Source organism: Centruroides sculpturatus, unplaced genomic scaffold (assembly GCF_000671375.1).
Source record: "Centruroides sculpturatus isolate CEXI.00-Female unplaced genomic scaffold, Cexi_2.0 scaffold731, whole genome shotgun sequence".
NCBI classification, from domain to species: domain Eukaryota; kingdom Metazoa; phylum Arthropoda; class Arachnida; order Scorpiones; family Buthidae; genus Centruroides; species Centruroides sculpturatus.
Window position 1 is genome coordinate 129,481 of NW_019385203.1, and position 18,129 is coordinate 147,609.

Here is an 18,129-nt window from a genome sequence, read left to right on the forward strand (position 1 = left end):
AAAATTGTATTGGGTTTTATTGTTACGCTTAACAGTCTGTTGCGCTTTCCAAATCACCTTTTTGGGTCAAGCATCCTGACTGTGGATTGGTTAAGAAAAGGATCACGTGGGTGGACATGGTTCCCAGATGGCAGGAGATATAAAAGGTGCATGTTTCATGTGATAGTCACCTTTTTTTTCTGGGGTATTGGATTCTTCTTCAGACTGGACTTGGACTCTCAAGCTCCCACCTGGACTGAAAGGGGAGAGAAGGTCACGATGATAATAGGATGGAAAGGTTAGAAGATTGAACCATTGTGTGCGAGCGGTAATCCAAACCTATCAAGAACTTTATCCCTACAACCAAGGAAGTATCATAAGAATCTTCAGATTATCAGGTGCGTCTAGCGAGATGGTTATTTCGTGGATTCAGAAACTTTTTCCTTGTTGTTGGACCCCTTAACAACCATGTTGACTAACAAAAGAAATGGATATAGCTAAGCAACTATAATCAGAAGATGCGATGATCTTTAGTATCAACTTGTAAATAATTGTATACAGTGGTGCCTCATATAATGTACTTAATCCCTTCCAGGCACACATCCGTTAAGTGAAAAGTCTGTTATACAAAATGCATTTTCCCATAGAAATACATGTTAAAACATATAATTCGTTCTGCAGCATAAAATAACCATACTGTACCATAAAAAAATGAAAATGGAGCAGTCACGAATTATGCCGGGTAGTCAGATGTTGTGAGGAGGTGGAGGAACACTTTCTTCACATATTCATACAGATACAGACTTTTTACACATTGCAGCGGGTCTATTTGTATTGTTTTTTAATCGGAGTTGGATTCAGGAGAGGCTACTGGGGCTTGCAGGGTCAACTCCTCTTGTTCCATCCTTTGTCTTTTGACAGCTGGCTTCTTGAAAAACATGTCCAAGGTGGTCTGTTTCTCTCTCTTCTTCAACACCTGTCGGAAATGATGGGCAAGGGTGTTATTGTAGAGATCATTGATCCTGTTAGCCTCAGCTGTGTTTGGATAATGAGTATTGGTAAACTCCTGAATCTCTCCTTATTTGACAAGGAAGTTTTTGTTAACTTTCACTCCTTCTGATGATTTCTTGCTTTGTTTCAATTGAAATCACCTTTCTGTTTTTTTAGAAGCCATGATTTGCACAACATTTGAATAAATGTAAATATCCTACACTGAGGTGATGTACATAATAAACAAGGGAGCAAGCCAAATCCCAACAGGAGCTCTGTACTTCAGATATACTAATAATGTATTCTAATAATACTAATATATTATAAAAATAGAAGATTGCCATTGGCAACAGCAAAAGAGTGGAAACATCATTCGCACTTGTTCGCAGAAAGTTCATTGTTTGCCTCATGTAACAGAAAGTCGTTTGTTCGCAGCCAGTTCGTTGCTCACGTCACGTAACAGCCAAACAGAAAGTTTGTTGTTCGCAGCATCTGTTATTTGAGGCTATGTTTTACGAGGCACCACTGTATATTAAGAATATTCGTGTAGTAGTATTAGTATTAGTATTGACTCAAAGCCACTCGTGTGATTGGTAGATAAGTCATAATAATTGTATGATCGATCAGCACATTGTTAAGTTCTGAATCGATTGGATATGTTTATGTCAAAATTAAAATCTGCTCTTTCAATGTGGTTCATTTATGTTGTAAACTCCTCAATTCATTACCCCACACCTAGACAAGATATATCTCTACAGTCACTACATAGTTCTGTGCCAGTTCTTGCATTTTTTTAGTTTACACTTTATGTTATGTAATGTAACAATCTTTTGGATGTTATGTTACATAATGTGCCATAGTGACTTTTATTTCTTGAAGTTCATCAGAGGAGAGGTCATTTTAGAGAGAAATGGTCAAAAATAAGAAGGCTACTTAGTTTATTTTAGGATCTTTGTCCCATTTGCCTCAAAGGAAGTAAATTTTTGTTACTTCTCTTGAGGAAAATAGGATAAACAGATATTTGTTGTTTCATAATTGTTAAGCTGCATTACATATATGCATTTTTTAGTGTAAACTTAATATTTGAAGTGGTTTTTTCCCTCACATTAGATATTTCCTGTTTGTTAAGCCATTATATATATGAGATTTTTAAATGTGAATTCATCAGAGTAAAACTCTTTTGCTTTCAAAGAACTATTGCTTACATAAACATATAATGATTTATTTCACACATTTCACATTTCTTTCATATAAATCAGTAACATAATAAAATTTATAAATCATACTTCATATTTTAAATTTCTGGCTTAAATGGGCCAATTGGATAGTTGCACTCATAGCAATCACACTATTAAACTTTTCTTTCAATGTATATCATAAAACTCCTATTGGTGGTGGTTCCAAAACTATTTTTTTCTCAAGGAAAATGCTTCTTCATCTTCTAAAGAGTATTCCTATCAAGTTTGGATAAGTTTTAGTCAAAAGAAATCTCTGCAGATTATTTTGAATACAATGTTTTAATTGTGATCACTCTACATTTTTGGAACAGAAAAAACTAAACAAAATAATATATTTGATTCATTAAAATTAATTATTTTATATTATTACATTTTCTTAAAATTATTTATGCAAATACACTAATAATTAAAAAATTTCAGTTATTTTTCTGTAGAGATACTGTTGTAAGTTGATAAGTTTCAGCAGAAGCATAAATGCTTACAAGAAAAATCTATAACATTAGATACAATGTATAAACTGTAAATAACTACTTTTTGCCTCCTTTTGTTATTAATTTCTTTCAATTCATGCTAATAAAGCAATCCAAGAGGTAAAATCTGCACCAATTCCAATAGTGTTTATACAGTAGAGTCCCGCTAGTTGGAACATGCTAATCCAAACGTTTCGGTCAGTGGAGAGGAAATTTTCTCTAACAAGAGGTCTATTTAGGGATGTTCCCCCTTTCTCTTTCATGAGTGAACTACATGAATAAGACTTCATCAAGCTTGTCAAACATTGAGGGCCTTGCTGTTTGTTGATTTTTGACTGATTTTTCTGAAGTAGAGGCACAAAGCTTCTTGATCTTTGCACAGTTTTTTTTGTTGGTTATTGTGGCTTTGCCCACTCCAAACTCTACTGCCAATTTTGTTGCACTTTCACCTTTGTCCAGCCTTTTCAAAACATCCAGCTTATCTTTCAACGTACATATTGTGTGTTTCCATTTCATGACCATTATAGCAGGAGCCTAAACTAAACTAAAATAATGTAGAGCAAAGAATACATTCAATATCCACAATTAAGTGTGCTAACTCACACAGTAGCATCAGTTAACTGGATTCTTGGACTGTGTATTAAAAACAATATTTTTTTACAGTTAAAATAATTTTGAGGTAAACAATGAAGGCAGGTTGCTATTTCAAAATTACAAAACTTGTTTTTTGTTAACTGTTTAGGCCCTCTATTGAGTACAAGTCAGATGAAATAAAGGATGGGGCACTGACGTCATTATTGATGTTAGATTTATATAAACCAGACCTGTTTCACTGCTTGCTTCTGCATTATTTCAATTATTTGAGTAATCCAAAAATCTGCTAATCCAAACAGGGCTAGGTCCCAATTAGTTTGGACTAGCAGGACTCTACTGTATCTAAGAACTTTTAGAATCAACTCACTTTCATATTACTATTCTGATAATTGAAGCCTTATTTATCTTAGAATTGAAAAATTCAATTCATTATTAATATATATCTATGGAGTATTTAATTTTTCATCTGTTTTAATGATGAAATCCAGATTCATCTATAATTTCATTTCACCATGTAGTGATTATTAAAAAAATTAATTATCACTACATGAATTTAAGTATTTAATTATATAACAATACAATTATTATTATATTCACTATTTTCCATATTCATTTCTTCTGTAAAGATGAAAATGGTTATGCAATAAGACAATATAGATGCTCCTTGACCTATGATATTTTGCCATATGATGGCCAATATGAGTGAAGTGGAAGTGCAGGAAAATGGCTAGAATTTAGATTCAAGCTATTCTATTGATGTATTAACAATCTTTCTTGAGACTTTCTTTTATATGTACCACCTTATATCTTCATGTATTTTAGAGTAGTCGACCCCCCTATAATAGTGTTGATAATTCCATTTTATATGAATCCATGTTATATGAGTCACTTGGATTTTACAAATACGTGAGTCGTTCACAGCCCAGCACACATATTTGTAAAATCTAAGTGATTTGTACAACATGGAATTCATATAAAATGGAATTATCAACAGTGTTATAGGGGGGTTGACTGTATACCATTATGTCTGCAAAATTCCCACTGTGTCTCCTGCTACTGGTGAGAAGAAGAAAAAGGCTTTCAATGAGAAACTTCAGATATCATCTAAGCAAGACAGTTATAAAGACTGCTTGTGAGTTTTGGCTATTGCAATCAATGGTAGCCTAAACTCACATACTGTATAATCTTGTATATAGTCTATTTATTTATATTTATTTTTGACTTGTGGTATATTATACTTATGATATGTTTTTCAAAATGTAACCCCTTCATAAGTCAAGGAAAGACTATACTAAAAAAGCAAATGACTACATAAATTAAAGTGAATTTTTTCTTTTGATTATCTATAAAATCCAAATCCTATTATAGATTGAACTTTTTCATATAATCAGACCTAGTATTATTAATTTTTAAATCATTTTTTTAAACTAGATGTGAAAGCTATTTCATTTGTAGCTATTTTATATTAACATATATTGTAATTTTCTGAATAACTGTAAGATAATTTTATAAAATTTATACCTTATACTGTATTCACAATAAAAATCAATTATTAAAGTTATACTCAAATTATAAAAGCTATTACATTACCAAAAAACAAAATACTTACAGAATATTCAGCAACAACACCTTTATAAACTTCATAAAAATCTTCAGCAGAAGAATAATCAATGTATATCTAAAATACATTAATCAAATTTATTATGTATAAAAAATATCATATAAAAATACAAACACTTTTTAAATTGACATTATGATATTTTAATAAAATATATTTGCTTCATTTATACAGTTTTGGTTTAACAAAAATAAAAAAATGCATCTATTTTTGGTTTTTAAAATGTAAAACTTAAGTTTATTTGTTACACAGACTTACTGGAACTTTCTTTTCTATTATAAATCCAAAATTTTAATTACCAAGTTAGAAATATTTATTAAAGACTGCTAATTGCTATTGTGTTTATAGAAAATCATATAAAAAATCATTATATATTTCAGTACTATGTCAGCAATGACAACAATCATCTATCTTTTATTATTTATGTTATTTTTTATTGTGTGCCAAATAACTAGATGTCAGCATTGCAAAATCTGTTAGAACAACTTGATTTTTCTTTTCTATGGCTATCTCAAGATCCTTATCTGATCGAACGTTATCAACCATTAATTATAAGATTGTGCTGTGAACAAAGCATACAAGAAGATTGGTCTTTGTTAGAAAAGAATAAACACTTTCAATTATATTGTAGCATTAAAATGACATTTATGTGTGAAGATTATTTGCTTATAAATATAAATTATTATGTTAAATGATTAATTCTTCATTTGAGATGTGGTCAAAACTATATCTTAACATATAATAGTAGACTAATAATAGATCTTGAAAAAATATATTGTACTATGCAAGTATACAAAACTTTGGAACATATATTTCTTCATGGTGTAAAATTTAAAGTCAGTAGGGACAAGTATTTAATAAGATTTAAGTCTTGGAAAGATGATATTAATTTACTGTGTTTTTCAAAATCTGATTATTACTAGTGATGTAACGAATATTCGGTTACTATTCGGTATTCGGCCTATTCGGCTTATTTTTCGCTATACGGCATATTCGGCTTATTTTCCGCTATTCGGCCGAATACCGAATATTTAATCACTATTCGGCTGAATACCGAATACCTAAAAACAGGAGTAAGAAATAATAAAAACACAGTAAATTAATCATTTTGGTATTTAGATTTAATGTTATCGGGTTAGTGTTGTTTGTTTATATTTATTTATAACTTATAACATGCACAAAATAAAAAAGAAAATAATATTAGTCACATGTATTCACAATTTATAATTATGAAGATCAGCAGATGTACACACCCATTCGTTCGAGAATCGTCGCACTTCTGAGGGTCTGACCCTGCCTATCCTTCTTTTTAAGCGCTTGTTTTTCCCTTTCCCTTTCTCTTTTCTCTATCGCTCTAGTCCACGTATGCCTAATAGTGATGTGCCGGATATCCGTATCCGTATCCGTATCCGCGGATATCCGAGGAAAAAAAAATTCGTATATGTATCCGCATCCATTACTTTTTAGCGGATCTTTAACTGATCTTTTATCTTAATGAATTTCATTACTTATATGAAATTTTAAAGATAGGTGGCAATGAAATACTAATAACTTAAATTCAAATCACTTTTTATTTCTTAATTAAAATCACATATTTGGCACATTCATATTTAAAAATTATCATGCAAAAATCATTTACTATCGTAAAATATTTCCATATTACACTGCTAAAATTTTTTGTCTACATTGTTTTTATTTTAATTTAACTCAACACTCCCCAAAAACACAAATGTAATCTATGCTATCCCGTGTCAAACTAAACTATAAACAAAAACACGCGCAATGCAAGTCAAAACAAGTCGCATTACTAACACAAAGCGTCAACTATCGGTCTAAGGTCACACGCACTGGCGCTGACTGAGTACGAAAGTTGAGATTTGTGTCCGTGTCCGTGTCCAAGGATCTAGACACTAATCATCCGTATCCATATCCGTATCCGCGGATATACATTTTTAACGATCCGGCACATAACTAATGCCTATGCATACATCATAATAAGCGCTCACGATACTTTCGATTCGTCACTTTTCCGTCGTAGATTTCCCATTTTACAATTATGTGACTCATAGCCTGGTGATAACGGAGAAAAGAGACAGATAGGACTCGATACAAGTCACAGTTATGATTTCACAGATTCGAGACAGCTTGGTAGCCCGAAGGGCCCCAGGATATTTATTTTCACATTTTCACTTCGCGGTCCTTCTCTGTTCTTTTTCCGTTATTTACACATTTAGGTCATTTCATTGTTATTCACATTTGATATCATCATTTATCACATACTGCCATGATGCTCTTGTCGGTCCGCTACAACTGTCAAGAATTAACACAATTGGCAAAACGTAGTGACAACGGGTCAATAGAGTGCAGAGTCCTTGCCATAATGCGGTTTGCGAGCCAATTTTCGTACGTGCGTTAATCAAGCCGAATAGTTTGGCCGAATATTCGGCTATTCGGCCATGCTCCTGGCCGAATATTCGGTATTCAGCCTGAGGCCGAATATACTATTCGTTACAACACTAATTATTACTCTATATTTTATTTTGCATTATTTTGTACTAAATTATTAACTTGTTAAATATTATTATTAATTTTTTGTTTTTGTTACAATTACCCCCTTGTAATGAACTAAGGTTCATACAATAAAGAACTGATTGATTTTATTATGTGCAATATATTAATAAAAAACCATTTAAACTAAATAGAATTTGATTGTTCTTATTTCATTTAAAAGTTTTATAAAAAATTACTGAACTAATGATATTATTATTACAGTAGTCTCGAAAACTCGGCCTAATGTGGACCGAAGAGTGGCCGAGTTTGTGAAAACACCGGGTTATTGGGAATGGGGTTAAAAAAAATAAGTGTTTCCTCAGAAAATACTGTACTGTACTTGTATGTATTGTTTACTTGAGAATACAACAGAGAATAAACTGCCCAAATACCCTTAAACAAAGGAAAAGTACNGGGCTAATTTTAAATAATAAATTATCTTTTATGTTGTTGCCCAATTAACAGGTAATACTTATGTTCATCTCAAACAAAGTCTATTTTAAAAATTGAAACAATAGGATTGTAATGAAAGAACAAGTTAAAAAATTTGTAAAGTTACACATTAAGCAAGGGCCACACTGCATATCCATCAAAATTACCACTTGGCAATATTTTTTATTAAAGTGACGATAAAAACCCTATTCCGCTTATTTTGACATTCAGCATGAAATTGAATATATAAACAAAGCATGTTTCAACAAAACAGAAGAATTTTTGGCGTAATAAACACTAGTATTGTGTTTTATTCCAAAGACACATGGCAAATTTTCCATCAAATTCCTTTATTAGTTGATACGGTACATTGTTTTGTACTCGTTTCGGGCTTTATTTACTAGTATTGTGTCTTTGGAATAAAACACAATACTAGTGTTTATTACGCCACAAATATAAAACAGGACACGGTTTCAAAAAACAAATCAAAAAACTTGTATACTAATCGTTACTTTCATTAAATATGGTCATAAAATTAAGTATAGATTTGTTTATACCATTATAACAGCGGCCCTCTAGAGTCTAGAGCAGTGTTTCTCAACCTCTAACGAATCGTCGCCCCCTTCAACGTAGTATCGCCCCCTTCAATAAAACTGTTACGCAGTATCGCCCCCTTCACTTCAAAATTCCGATGCCCAGGGCCAAGGCTAACGCCAAATTCGTACTGCATTCAATAGACTAGTGACTAGCATAATGTTATTTGTTCAATTATTGTACGGTATAACGAATAAAATATTTAATTAATCTTAATATAATGTTTTACTATATCGCCCAGAAAATTGTTTTTCGCCCCCCAAAATATAAATTGTTACTAATCGCCCCCTCAACATGGAAAAACGCCCACATGGGGGCGATATCGCCCCCGTTGAGAAACACCGGTCTAGAGTAACGAATCAAAGCAATTAATTTTGTTACTCTAGAGGGCCATAAAGAACCAGGTCGAGACTGACTGGAATTTTCACGTGTTAGTGAAACCCTCCACTTTAACTAAAAATAATGTGGGTGTCCACTCGGAATTCTGCATTATCCGGCGACCGCTGAACGCAGTTTAATAGGTTGGAATGCCATCGAGGATCTTCAGTTGAAATTGAACCAAATACATCGATCTTCCTATTCAACTTTCAGAAAGGGTCTTTGTATAGCGGCTGCCTGCATAATGGATCTTTCATACTGGGTGACTTCTTCCATATAATCTACTATACAATTGCAATGACTATGATACGCGGATTAACAATACAAAATTCTTGATAATATGGTTCACAAGTATTGTATATGATCAAATTGTCGATATAACAACCTATAATAAATTCTTCGAACGAGTAGTTGACCTTATCTTATTATCTGATATTAATAAGTCAATCAATNAAAAAAAAAGACATTTGAAAATGTAGATATCACAAAGCTTGATATGTTTGTTAACAACTAATTTAGATTTAAAATAAAAAAATCAAGAATACAGACAATTCTTAATTTTGGTAATGGTTTCTTATACAATCTCTTCTACAAGTTCATTTAGCAAATGTTGGAATTTTAACTTATGAATAAGAATTATTTCTCAACTCATAAGTTTTGATCCAAATCAATGATTTTGCACATATTGAATTTTTTGTATCAGCACTTTCTTTTGACTTACATTTTGGATAAACACAGATCCATAAAATATTAAATGTACAAAAATTGTACAAAAATTCTTGTAAAAAGGCTTCATCACATTTAATTTTATGTGAGGTATGTGCTTTGTCACTTGTGGAACTATTTCTAAAATATTTATTTTAAAACAAATCAATAAAGTGTAAAATATATATCAATAATTCAAAACATAAACAAAATGGGTATTTAGAATTGAATATATAAACAAGAATTCAATAAAATTAAATATGTTTTTTAAATAGCATGTTTTTAGATGAATTTAAAGAACCTTACATATATAGCTTGCATATTTTCTTTCTCTTCATGCTCTTGCACTCAAAAACTAGTATTAATAGTGCCTAAAACTAGCCAAATCTTTTTATTTTCCAAGGAAGTTCATATAAATATAGATTTAATAATAAACAACGCTTTTAGCCCACAACTATAAATTAGAGAGTTAGATAACCTAATAAATAGGATTTAACAATTGGAGGGCTTATCCGAAATGCATCCTTTACCTAAATTTGAAATGTGATTATTAAAGACTAACTTTTTTGTAAACGTTCTGGTCCTTCTTTCTGTCAGCCTAGGTGTGATAAGCCCTCCAAATTGTTAAATCCTATTTATTAGGTTATCTAACTCTGTCTAATATATAGATTTAGTTATATTAATCTTACCTAAGTCAAATATATTCTGTAAATCTTACATTGATATTTATTTTGAAATAATAAATTTTGTAAAAACTTTTAAATGCTTTTTAGACTTTTAAAAATTCCTTTAAAACATATCTATCTTTAATGTAATGGATTTTACACTGATTAACTTTTGATTAAAAACACTTTCAAACTTTTTTTGGTGTTAATATCTTTTTAGCATTTAAAAAATTCTATCAATTGAATTATATATATATAAATATATTCATCTAAAATGATAAATAATCAATCTGATCTTCAGATTAATAAATAAACAAAAAGCAATTCTGTTATTCTGTAAATTATAAATTCTTTTAAGAAAGAGTTATCTTTGTATAATTTATAAAAACTGTAATAAAGATTTAATATACATCAACCAAAGCTGAATATTATCAGGCTAGAAATGGCTATAATACTAATAATTTAATAGACAATTTGGCATTAGAGTTAGGCACTAGGCGTTATCTCTTGATAAATTTAATAATTATAAATTAATTAAATAATTTAAATAATTATTTTAGAATTACTGGAAGAAAAGAATCAGCCCAAAACGGGACTCAAACCCACAACTCCTGCTTACCGTGCAGATGTGTTGCCAATTATGCTACCCAGACCTTCAGTCTGATCTCCTCTTCCAGCATATATAAGCTAACGATATAACCATTGATAGTTATTACAATGCCGTCTGGGTAATCGACGGTTATTACAATGCTGCATTCAGTGCCCACAATGTGCAAACAACTCTCCAAGGCACATAATAACTGTCAATGGTTATATTGTTAGCTTATCTTAATCAAGTAGTTCATAATCTATGGTTATATCGTTAGCTATTCTTAATCAAGTAGTAATCTTAATCTTAATCAGTATTATAGCCGTTTCTAACCTGATAATATTAGGCTTTGGTTGATGTATAGCTTTAAACGTATCAGGTGTAGTAACGATGTTTGATTATTTAAATATTAAGTAGTATATAAAAAAATAGATTAGAATTGATTGAGTTTTAAATAAATTTGAAAATGATTCTGATAGAAAATAATTGAGTCATTTCTGAATATATTTAAAATTAAATGGATTGTTTTAGAAAACACAAATACAAATTTCTCAAAATAATATATTTTTGCTAATATTTTTAAGAAATGAATAATTATTTTTATGATTTAGTATATTTTGTTTTAGAATGAAAAGAAAAAAATTAATGTTTTTCATTCATGTTACTTTATTATAAAGAATCATTAAAATAAAATAGAAAATACAATAAAAAAATCAATATTTAAAAACTTACCTTTACGAACAATATGTGGCTTAATTATACAACAAGTACAATTAGTAAATTTAGCTGTTGTGCAATGAATAGTTTTAGCTTCAGGAAAGAATATCTCTATTTCCTATTAAATTGAATTTGTATATATCAGAAAAATAAAATGCTCTAATAAGTAAATAACAATTGAAAGGCTAGGTGCAACAGTAATCTTATCATTTTTTTAAAGTTAAGATATTGTAATAGGTGGTATATGCTAGTTTTTTTCATATTTTGCTGTTTTATTTGTTTTGTTTTCATCAATACTTAATTATAATCCAAGTAATCTCATTCTATTTAGAGATAATATATTTTTAACACATGAAAGTATGACACTATTAACTCAAGTTTGAATCAGAAAGGATTAGACCACAGTTGCATTCAGTCTTTCAATTATTAATAAGAAATTTCATAAATTTAATATTTCAGAATTAGAAAAATTAAAATCCAAAATTAGAAAAGTTATATCAGTTAGAATGCAAAAACTGAACAAGTAATTTTGATAAAAGTATGTCATAAATAATTTTCAATACAAATCAATTATATATACTTGTATAATGGATAAACACAGATCCATAAAATATTAAATGTACAAAAATTGTACAAAAATTCTTGTAAAAAGGCTTCATCACATTTAATTTTATGTGAGGTATGTGCTTTGTCACTTGTGGAACTATTTCTAAAATATTTATTTTAAAACAAATCAATAAAGTGTAAAATATATATCAATAATTCAAAACATAAACAAAATGGGTATTTAGAATTGAATATATAAACAAGAATTCAATAAAATTAAATATGTTTTTTAAATAGCATGTTTTTAGATGAATTTAAAGAACCTTACATATATAGCTTGCATATTTTCTTTCTCTTCATGCTCTTGCACTCAAAAACTAGTATTAATAGTGCCTAAAACTAGCCAAATCTTTTTATTTTCCAAGGAAGTTCATATAAATATAGATTTAATAATAAACAACGCTTTTAGCCCACAACTATAAATTAGAGAGTTAGATAACCTAATAAATAGGATTTAACAATTGGAGGGCTTATCCGAAATGCATCCTTTACCTAAATTTGAAATGTGATTATTAAAGACTAACTTTTTTGTAAACGTTCTGGTCCTTCTTTCTGTCAGCCTAGGTGTGATAAGCCCTCCAAATTGTTAAATCCTATTTATTAGGTTATCTAACTCTGTCTAATATATAGATTTAGTTATATTAATCTTACCTAAGTCAAATATATTCTGTAAATCTTACATTGATATTTATTTTGAAATAATAAATTTTGTAAAAACTTTTAAATGCTTTTTAGACTTTTAAAAATTCCTTTAAAACATATCTATCTTTAATGTAATGGATTTTACACTGATTAACTTTTGATTAAAAACACTTTCAAACTTTTTTTGGTGTTAATATCTTTTTAGCATTTAAAAAATTCTATCAATTGAATTATATATATAAATATATTCATCTAAAATGATAAATAATCAATCTGATCTTCAGTCTGATTAATAAATAAACAAAAAGCAATTCTGTTATTCTGTAAATTATAAATTCTTTTAAGAAAGAGTTATCTTTGTATAATTTATAAAAACTGTAATAAAGATTTAATATACATCAACCAAAGCTGAATATTATCAGGCTAGAAATGGCTATAATACTAATAATTTAATAGACAATTTGGCATTAGAGTTAAGCACTAGGCGTTATCTCTTGATAAATTTAATAATTATAAATTAATTAAATAATTTAAATAATTATTTTAGAATTACTGGAAGAAAAGAATCAGCCCAAAATGGGACTTGAACCTGTAACTCTCAAATATAAACATTGTGGTGTGTGTGTGTACATATACCATGCTGAAGTAGAAGTGATAACCAGCTATTATAATGTTACAGATATGCCTAGTGAGAGTTATAGGCCATAGGAACTGAGTTGTAAGTAAGCAAGTATGGTTACGTCTAAAATAATAGGTTCTGGAAATGAGGATAAGATGCTTTGGGTAGCGTAACTGGCAATGTGACCACACAGTAAGCTGGAATTGGGATTCAAGTTCTGCTTTGGCCTATTCTTTTCTTCCAGAACCTTCAAAATTAATTATTAAAATATTAATTTAATTAAAATTATTAAATTTAGTAAGAGATTGCACCTAATGCCTACCTCTAGTGCCAAATCACTTAGCATTTAAATAATAATAATAATAATAGTAGTAATATAACCTGATATAATTTGGCAATCATTTGGCTTTAATGTACAGGGTGGGAAAGAAAGTCACTTAACACCCCTGCTGCAGAATATAGAATGTTCCCAAAGAATGTACATTGAGCACATCATGTAATGTGCTTAACTCTTTATTGATCTATCTCAAATGGTTACAATCTTTCAGCAAATTTTGACCCTAAATGATATATCACATTACCACTTTCCATTTACAGTTTCAGAGTTGCATTCAATATGGTTGTCATCAAGATGATGTCCATGTGCGTAACACATCAATCTATTTCCCCCTTGGTCTAATGTGTTCCTGACATGAACGAATTAACTTTGAGTACAGTACATTCTATATTCTGTAGAAAGAATGTTAAGTGATTTTCTTTCTCGCCCTGTATAACTATTGGGTTTGGATATTTATATATGTATAATACTAATAATTTTAAACAAATATGAATCTCTCATTTGATAAATTGATTAATTCCACAAAATAAAAAGTAGAGAAATTGATAATATATGTAATTTTTTAAAATTCCTTTTTGATTTTAAATTTAAATAAACATTGTAGAATGTACTTTTTGGGTCATTACATTAATTCATAGTTTAATATTTATAAACCAATTTTATATGGTTATGCAAATATAAAAATAATAATGATTATTTCAAGGTTACACTAATGGAGTTAATTGATTTGGCCTATGAACAGCTCTTATAAAACTGAGATATAAAAAAAAATAACAAGATTGATTTAGAAAATTTATTATAATTATTACATTGTAAACAATTAAATAGCATATTTAATAATAACGTTAAATTCTTTAAAATCTCTTTTTGCAATAATTAATACCTGATTTAATGCAGTTAGTAGATAAAGTTAAAAATTAGCATAGTTGAAGAATGCATCAATATTTCATATGTTGCTGTATTTAAATTGCAAAATTATTTAAATGCAGTGAATAAAAGACAGTCTCATCTCATAAGCAGAAAGGAGAAAAAAAATCAATATATTGTTGTAAGTAGATATTAACCACTGTAGTCAAATTGTTAGCTTTTTTCTACACTTCAACTTTAATACATTAGTAAAATACAGTATTTTGAGATAGGATAAAATGTCTCTGGGAACATTCAAACAGATCACATATCTTATAAATTCCAAAAAAAAAAATTTTTAATCTTGAATAAAGGAATGTGAAAAGTGCAATAATTGCCACTAAGGTATACAACAATATTGAGACATAAAAAATTTTGTTGTAAATTCTAAAACTTAATAAAATAATTTCTAGATTAAAACCAAGTAAAACTACTCTCTCTTATCCGACTTCGAGTGATTTATTTTAGCAGACAAACAAATAACGNTTTCATATTTTGCTGTTTTATTTGTTTTGTTTTCATCAATACTTAATTATAATCCAAGTAATCTCATTCTATTTAGAGATAATATATTTTTAACACATGAAAGTATGACACTATTAACTCAAGTTTGAATCAGAAAGGATTAGACCACAGTTGCATTCAGTCTTTCAATTATTAATAAGAAATTTCATAAATTTAATATTTCAGAATTAGAAAAATTAAAATCCAAAATTAGAAAAGTTATATCAGTTAGAATGCAAAAACTGAACAAGTAATTTTGATAAAAGTATGTCATAAATAATTTTCAATACAAATCAATTATATATACTTGTATAATTTAATTAATCATATCATTCATTATACAGTCGATCCCCTATAACACTGTTGAATATTCCGTTTTATATGAATTCCATGTTGTACGAGTCACTTAGATTTTACAAATATGTGTGCCGGGCTGTGAACACCTCATATATTTGTAAAATCTAAGTGACTCGTACAACATGGAATTCACATAAAATAGAAAAATCAACAGTGTTATAGGGGGGTCAACTTGTATATATAATGATGCAATGGAGGATGACTTAAAACCTAACTACAAGCTTAATGTTTTATTATACTAAACAATGAAGTACACAAATCTTACTCAAATATCATTCCAAATCAATGTTCAAAGATATTTACATTAAAATGTGTTCAATAAGTTTGCTCTCAATCTTAACCCAAAAAATTTTACATCACATATTGAAGAACATTTCTTGGACTAGCAGAGTTCACACTCAATAGATGAATCAAGTTCTTCTAGTCTTTAGTTTGGTATATTCAATTCTCATCATATTTCCACAAAAATGAATATCAATAGTTCAGATCAATATACCATATTTTCCAGCATATAAGACGACTTTTTAACCCAGAAAAATCTTCTCAAAAGTGGGGGTCGTCTTATACGCCGGGTGTCATCTTATAGGGCAGGTGCTGCAGTTGGTCGGGACGCCTGGGGTATGGATAGAGATAGAGCGGTGCTGTGTCCAGAAAAACACGCATCTTTCACCCGTCTGGCCCGCCCTTGTATATATCCTATTACCGTACCTCTTTCTCTGCCTCTCAGATCTCGCTCCTGAGGACTGCAATGAAGTGGCGCAGGCACACATGTGCAAGATCTGAGAGGCAGAGAAGGAGGTACAGTAATAGAATATGAGGGCTGGCTGGGATAGTCTTATACAGCGAGTATATCCCAAACTCTATATTTTAACTGTAAAAGTCGGGGGTCATCTTATACGCCGGAAAGTACAGTATATGCTAGTCAATTCTCCTTTATGGTGCTTCCCATGATGGAAAGATTGTTGAAGCTGAGAGTAAACATCTCAATCACATTATAAAAAAAAATGGCTTCAGATGATTTGAATGATATTTCAGGATACCCTGAACATTTGTATACCTTACCTTTTAGTTGCACTAAAGCCTTAAACTTTCTAATTAGGTTTTGGATCATCTGTTAAGAGACTAATCATTTTATTTCATTCATCAATTATAAACTAAGAATAATCCTATGTTAATTTTTAAAATAAAATATGAAATCAATAATTTAATTTTGTATAATTATTATAACAATTTATTAAATTATAGGGCTAATTTTAAATAATAAATTATCTTTTATGTTGTTGCCCAATTAACAGGTAATACTTATGTTCATCTCAAACAAAGTCTATTTTAAAAATTGAAACAATAGGATTGTAATGAAAGAACAAGTTAAAAAATTTGTAAAGTTACACATTAAGCAAGGGCCACACTGCATATCCATCAAAATTACCACTTGGCAATATTTTTTATTAAAGTGACGATAAAAACCCTATTCCGCTTATTTTGACATTCAGCATGAAATTGAATATATAAACAAAGCATGTTTCAACAAAACAGAAGAATTTTTGGCGTAATAAACACTAGTATTGTGTTTTATTCCAAAGACACATGGCAAATTTTCCATCAAATTCCTTTATTAGTTGATACGGTACATTGTTTTGTACTCGTTTCGGGCTTTATTTACTAGTATTGTGTCTTTGGAATAAAACACAATACTAGTGTTTATTACGCCACAAATATAAAACAGGACACGGTTTCAAAAAACAAATCAAAAAAATANCAAAATATTGCAGTTTCTGATCGCAAATAGTCTACAAGAAGCAATAGAATTCTAGATCCAAAATAGATGGACTAATTTTTTCTTCAATTTATGTTATCTTCTATAGATCTATGTCTGTTCCACAGATCTCTAACTCAAAGAAATCCATTTCTTATCGCTCGCTTTTTCTATTTTCTCTTCTCTTTGAGAAAAATTTTGCTTTCATATATCACTAGAAGAAACATTATTGCATTCTTTACTTTTACCCTTTTTATCAGAGAAACTTTTTTTTTTTAATCTTTTCTGATCAATTTCTGTTTTTCTAGATTATTGGGTAAAATCTTTTATTTTGTCAGTGTATCTTATCTATCTACATACATTTTGGAAAGTAAATTAAATTAAATAGAATCATTGCTTTTTCCAGCAACTTTCCATGCTGAAAAATTCACAAAATATTTCAGCTTATGCAACTCAGAGTAGGAAACTTTATTTCATACGATGACGATTAATCAGTTCAATTTTTCTCACTTATTGTCAGTAAAATAATTTAGTTTATACATATCAAAACTGAATTTCATATCTAGTTTTAATTTCATCTATCATCGCATGTGTTTTATTTTAATTTTTATATGATCAACACAATCAAAAAGCATTGATTCTTTAAACAGATTTCATTAAAACATAAACAGATCTTTCGATTCTTTTCTTTCTAATTTTTGTTTGTTATTGAATAGTTCAATTATTTATATTTCATTATTCAAGAACTTCCCAGAATTCAATGTTATACAAAACTAGTCAGTCCTTTGTATATCTAATTAAAGCAATTTTCATCAGAATTAGATTTATTTCATTAATTAATTTAATCAAGTTGTTATAAGAGAAAAAATAGTGTGATATTCTG

General features: G+C 29.3%; 1 protein-coding gene across 1 annotated transcript in view; it reads right to left on the minus strand.

Annotated features, from left to right (window-relative positions):
• LOC111636087 (nucleoside diphosphate kinase 7-like) overlaps nt 1–18,129 on the minus strand; it is a 45,613-nt gene that overhangs the window by 10,792 nt on the left and 16,692 nt on the right. The window contains exons 5-9 of the mRNA XM_023381257.1: nt 16,194–16,269; nt 13,508–13,633; nt 11,535–11,637; nt 5,148–5,161; nt 4,881–4,949 (exon numbers count right to left, since the gene is read on the minus strand). Coding sequence (XP_023237025.1) covers nt 4,881–4,949; nt 5,148–5,161; nt 11,535–11,637; nt 13,508–13,633; nt 16,194–16,269 — 388 coding nt within the window. The remainder of the gene's footprint in view (nt 1–4,880; nt 4,950–5,147; nt 5,162–11,534; nt 11,638–13,507; nt 13,634–16,193; nt 16,270–18,129) is intronic.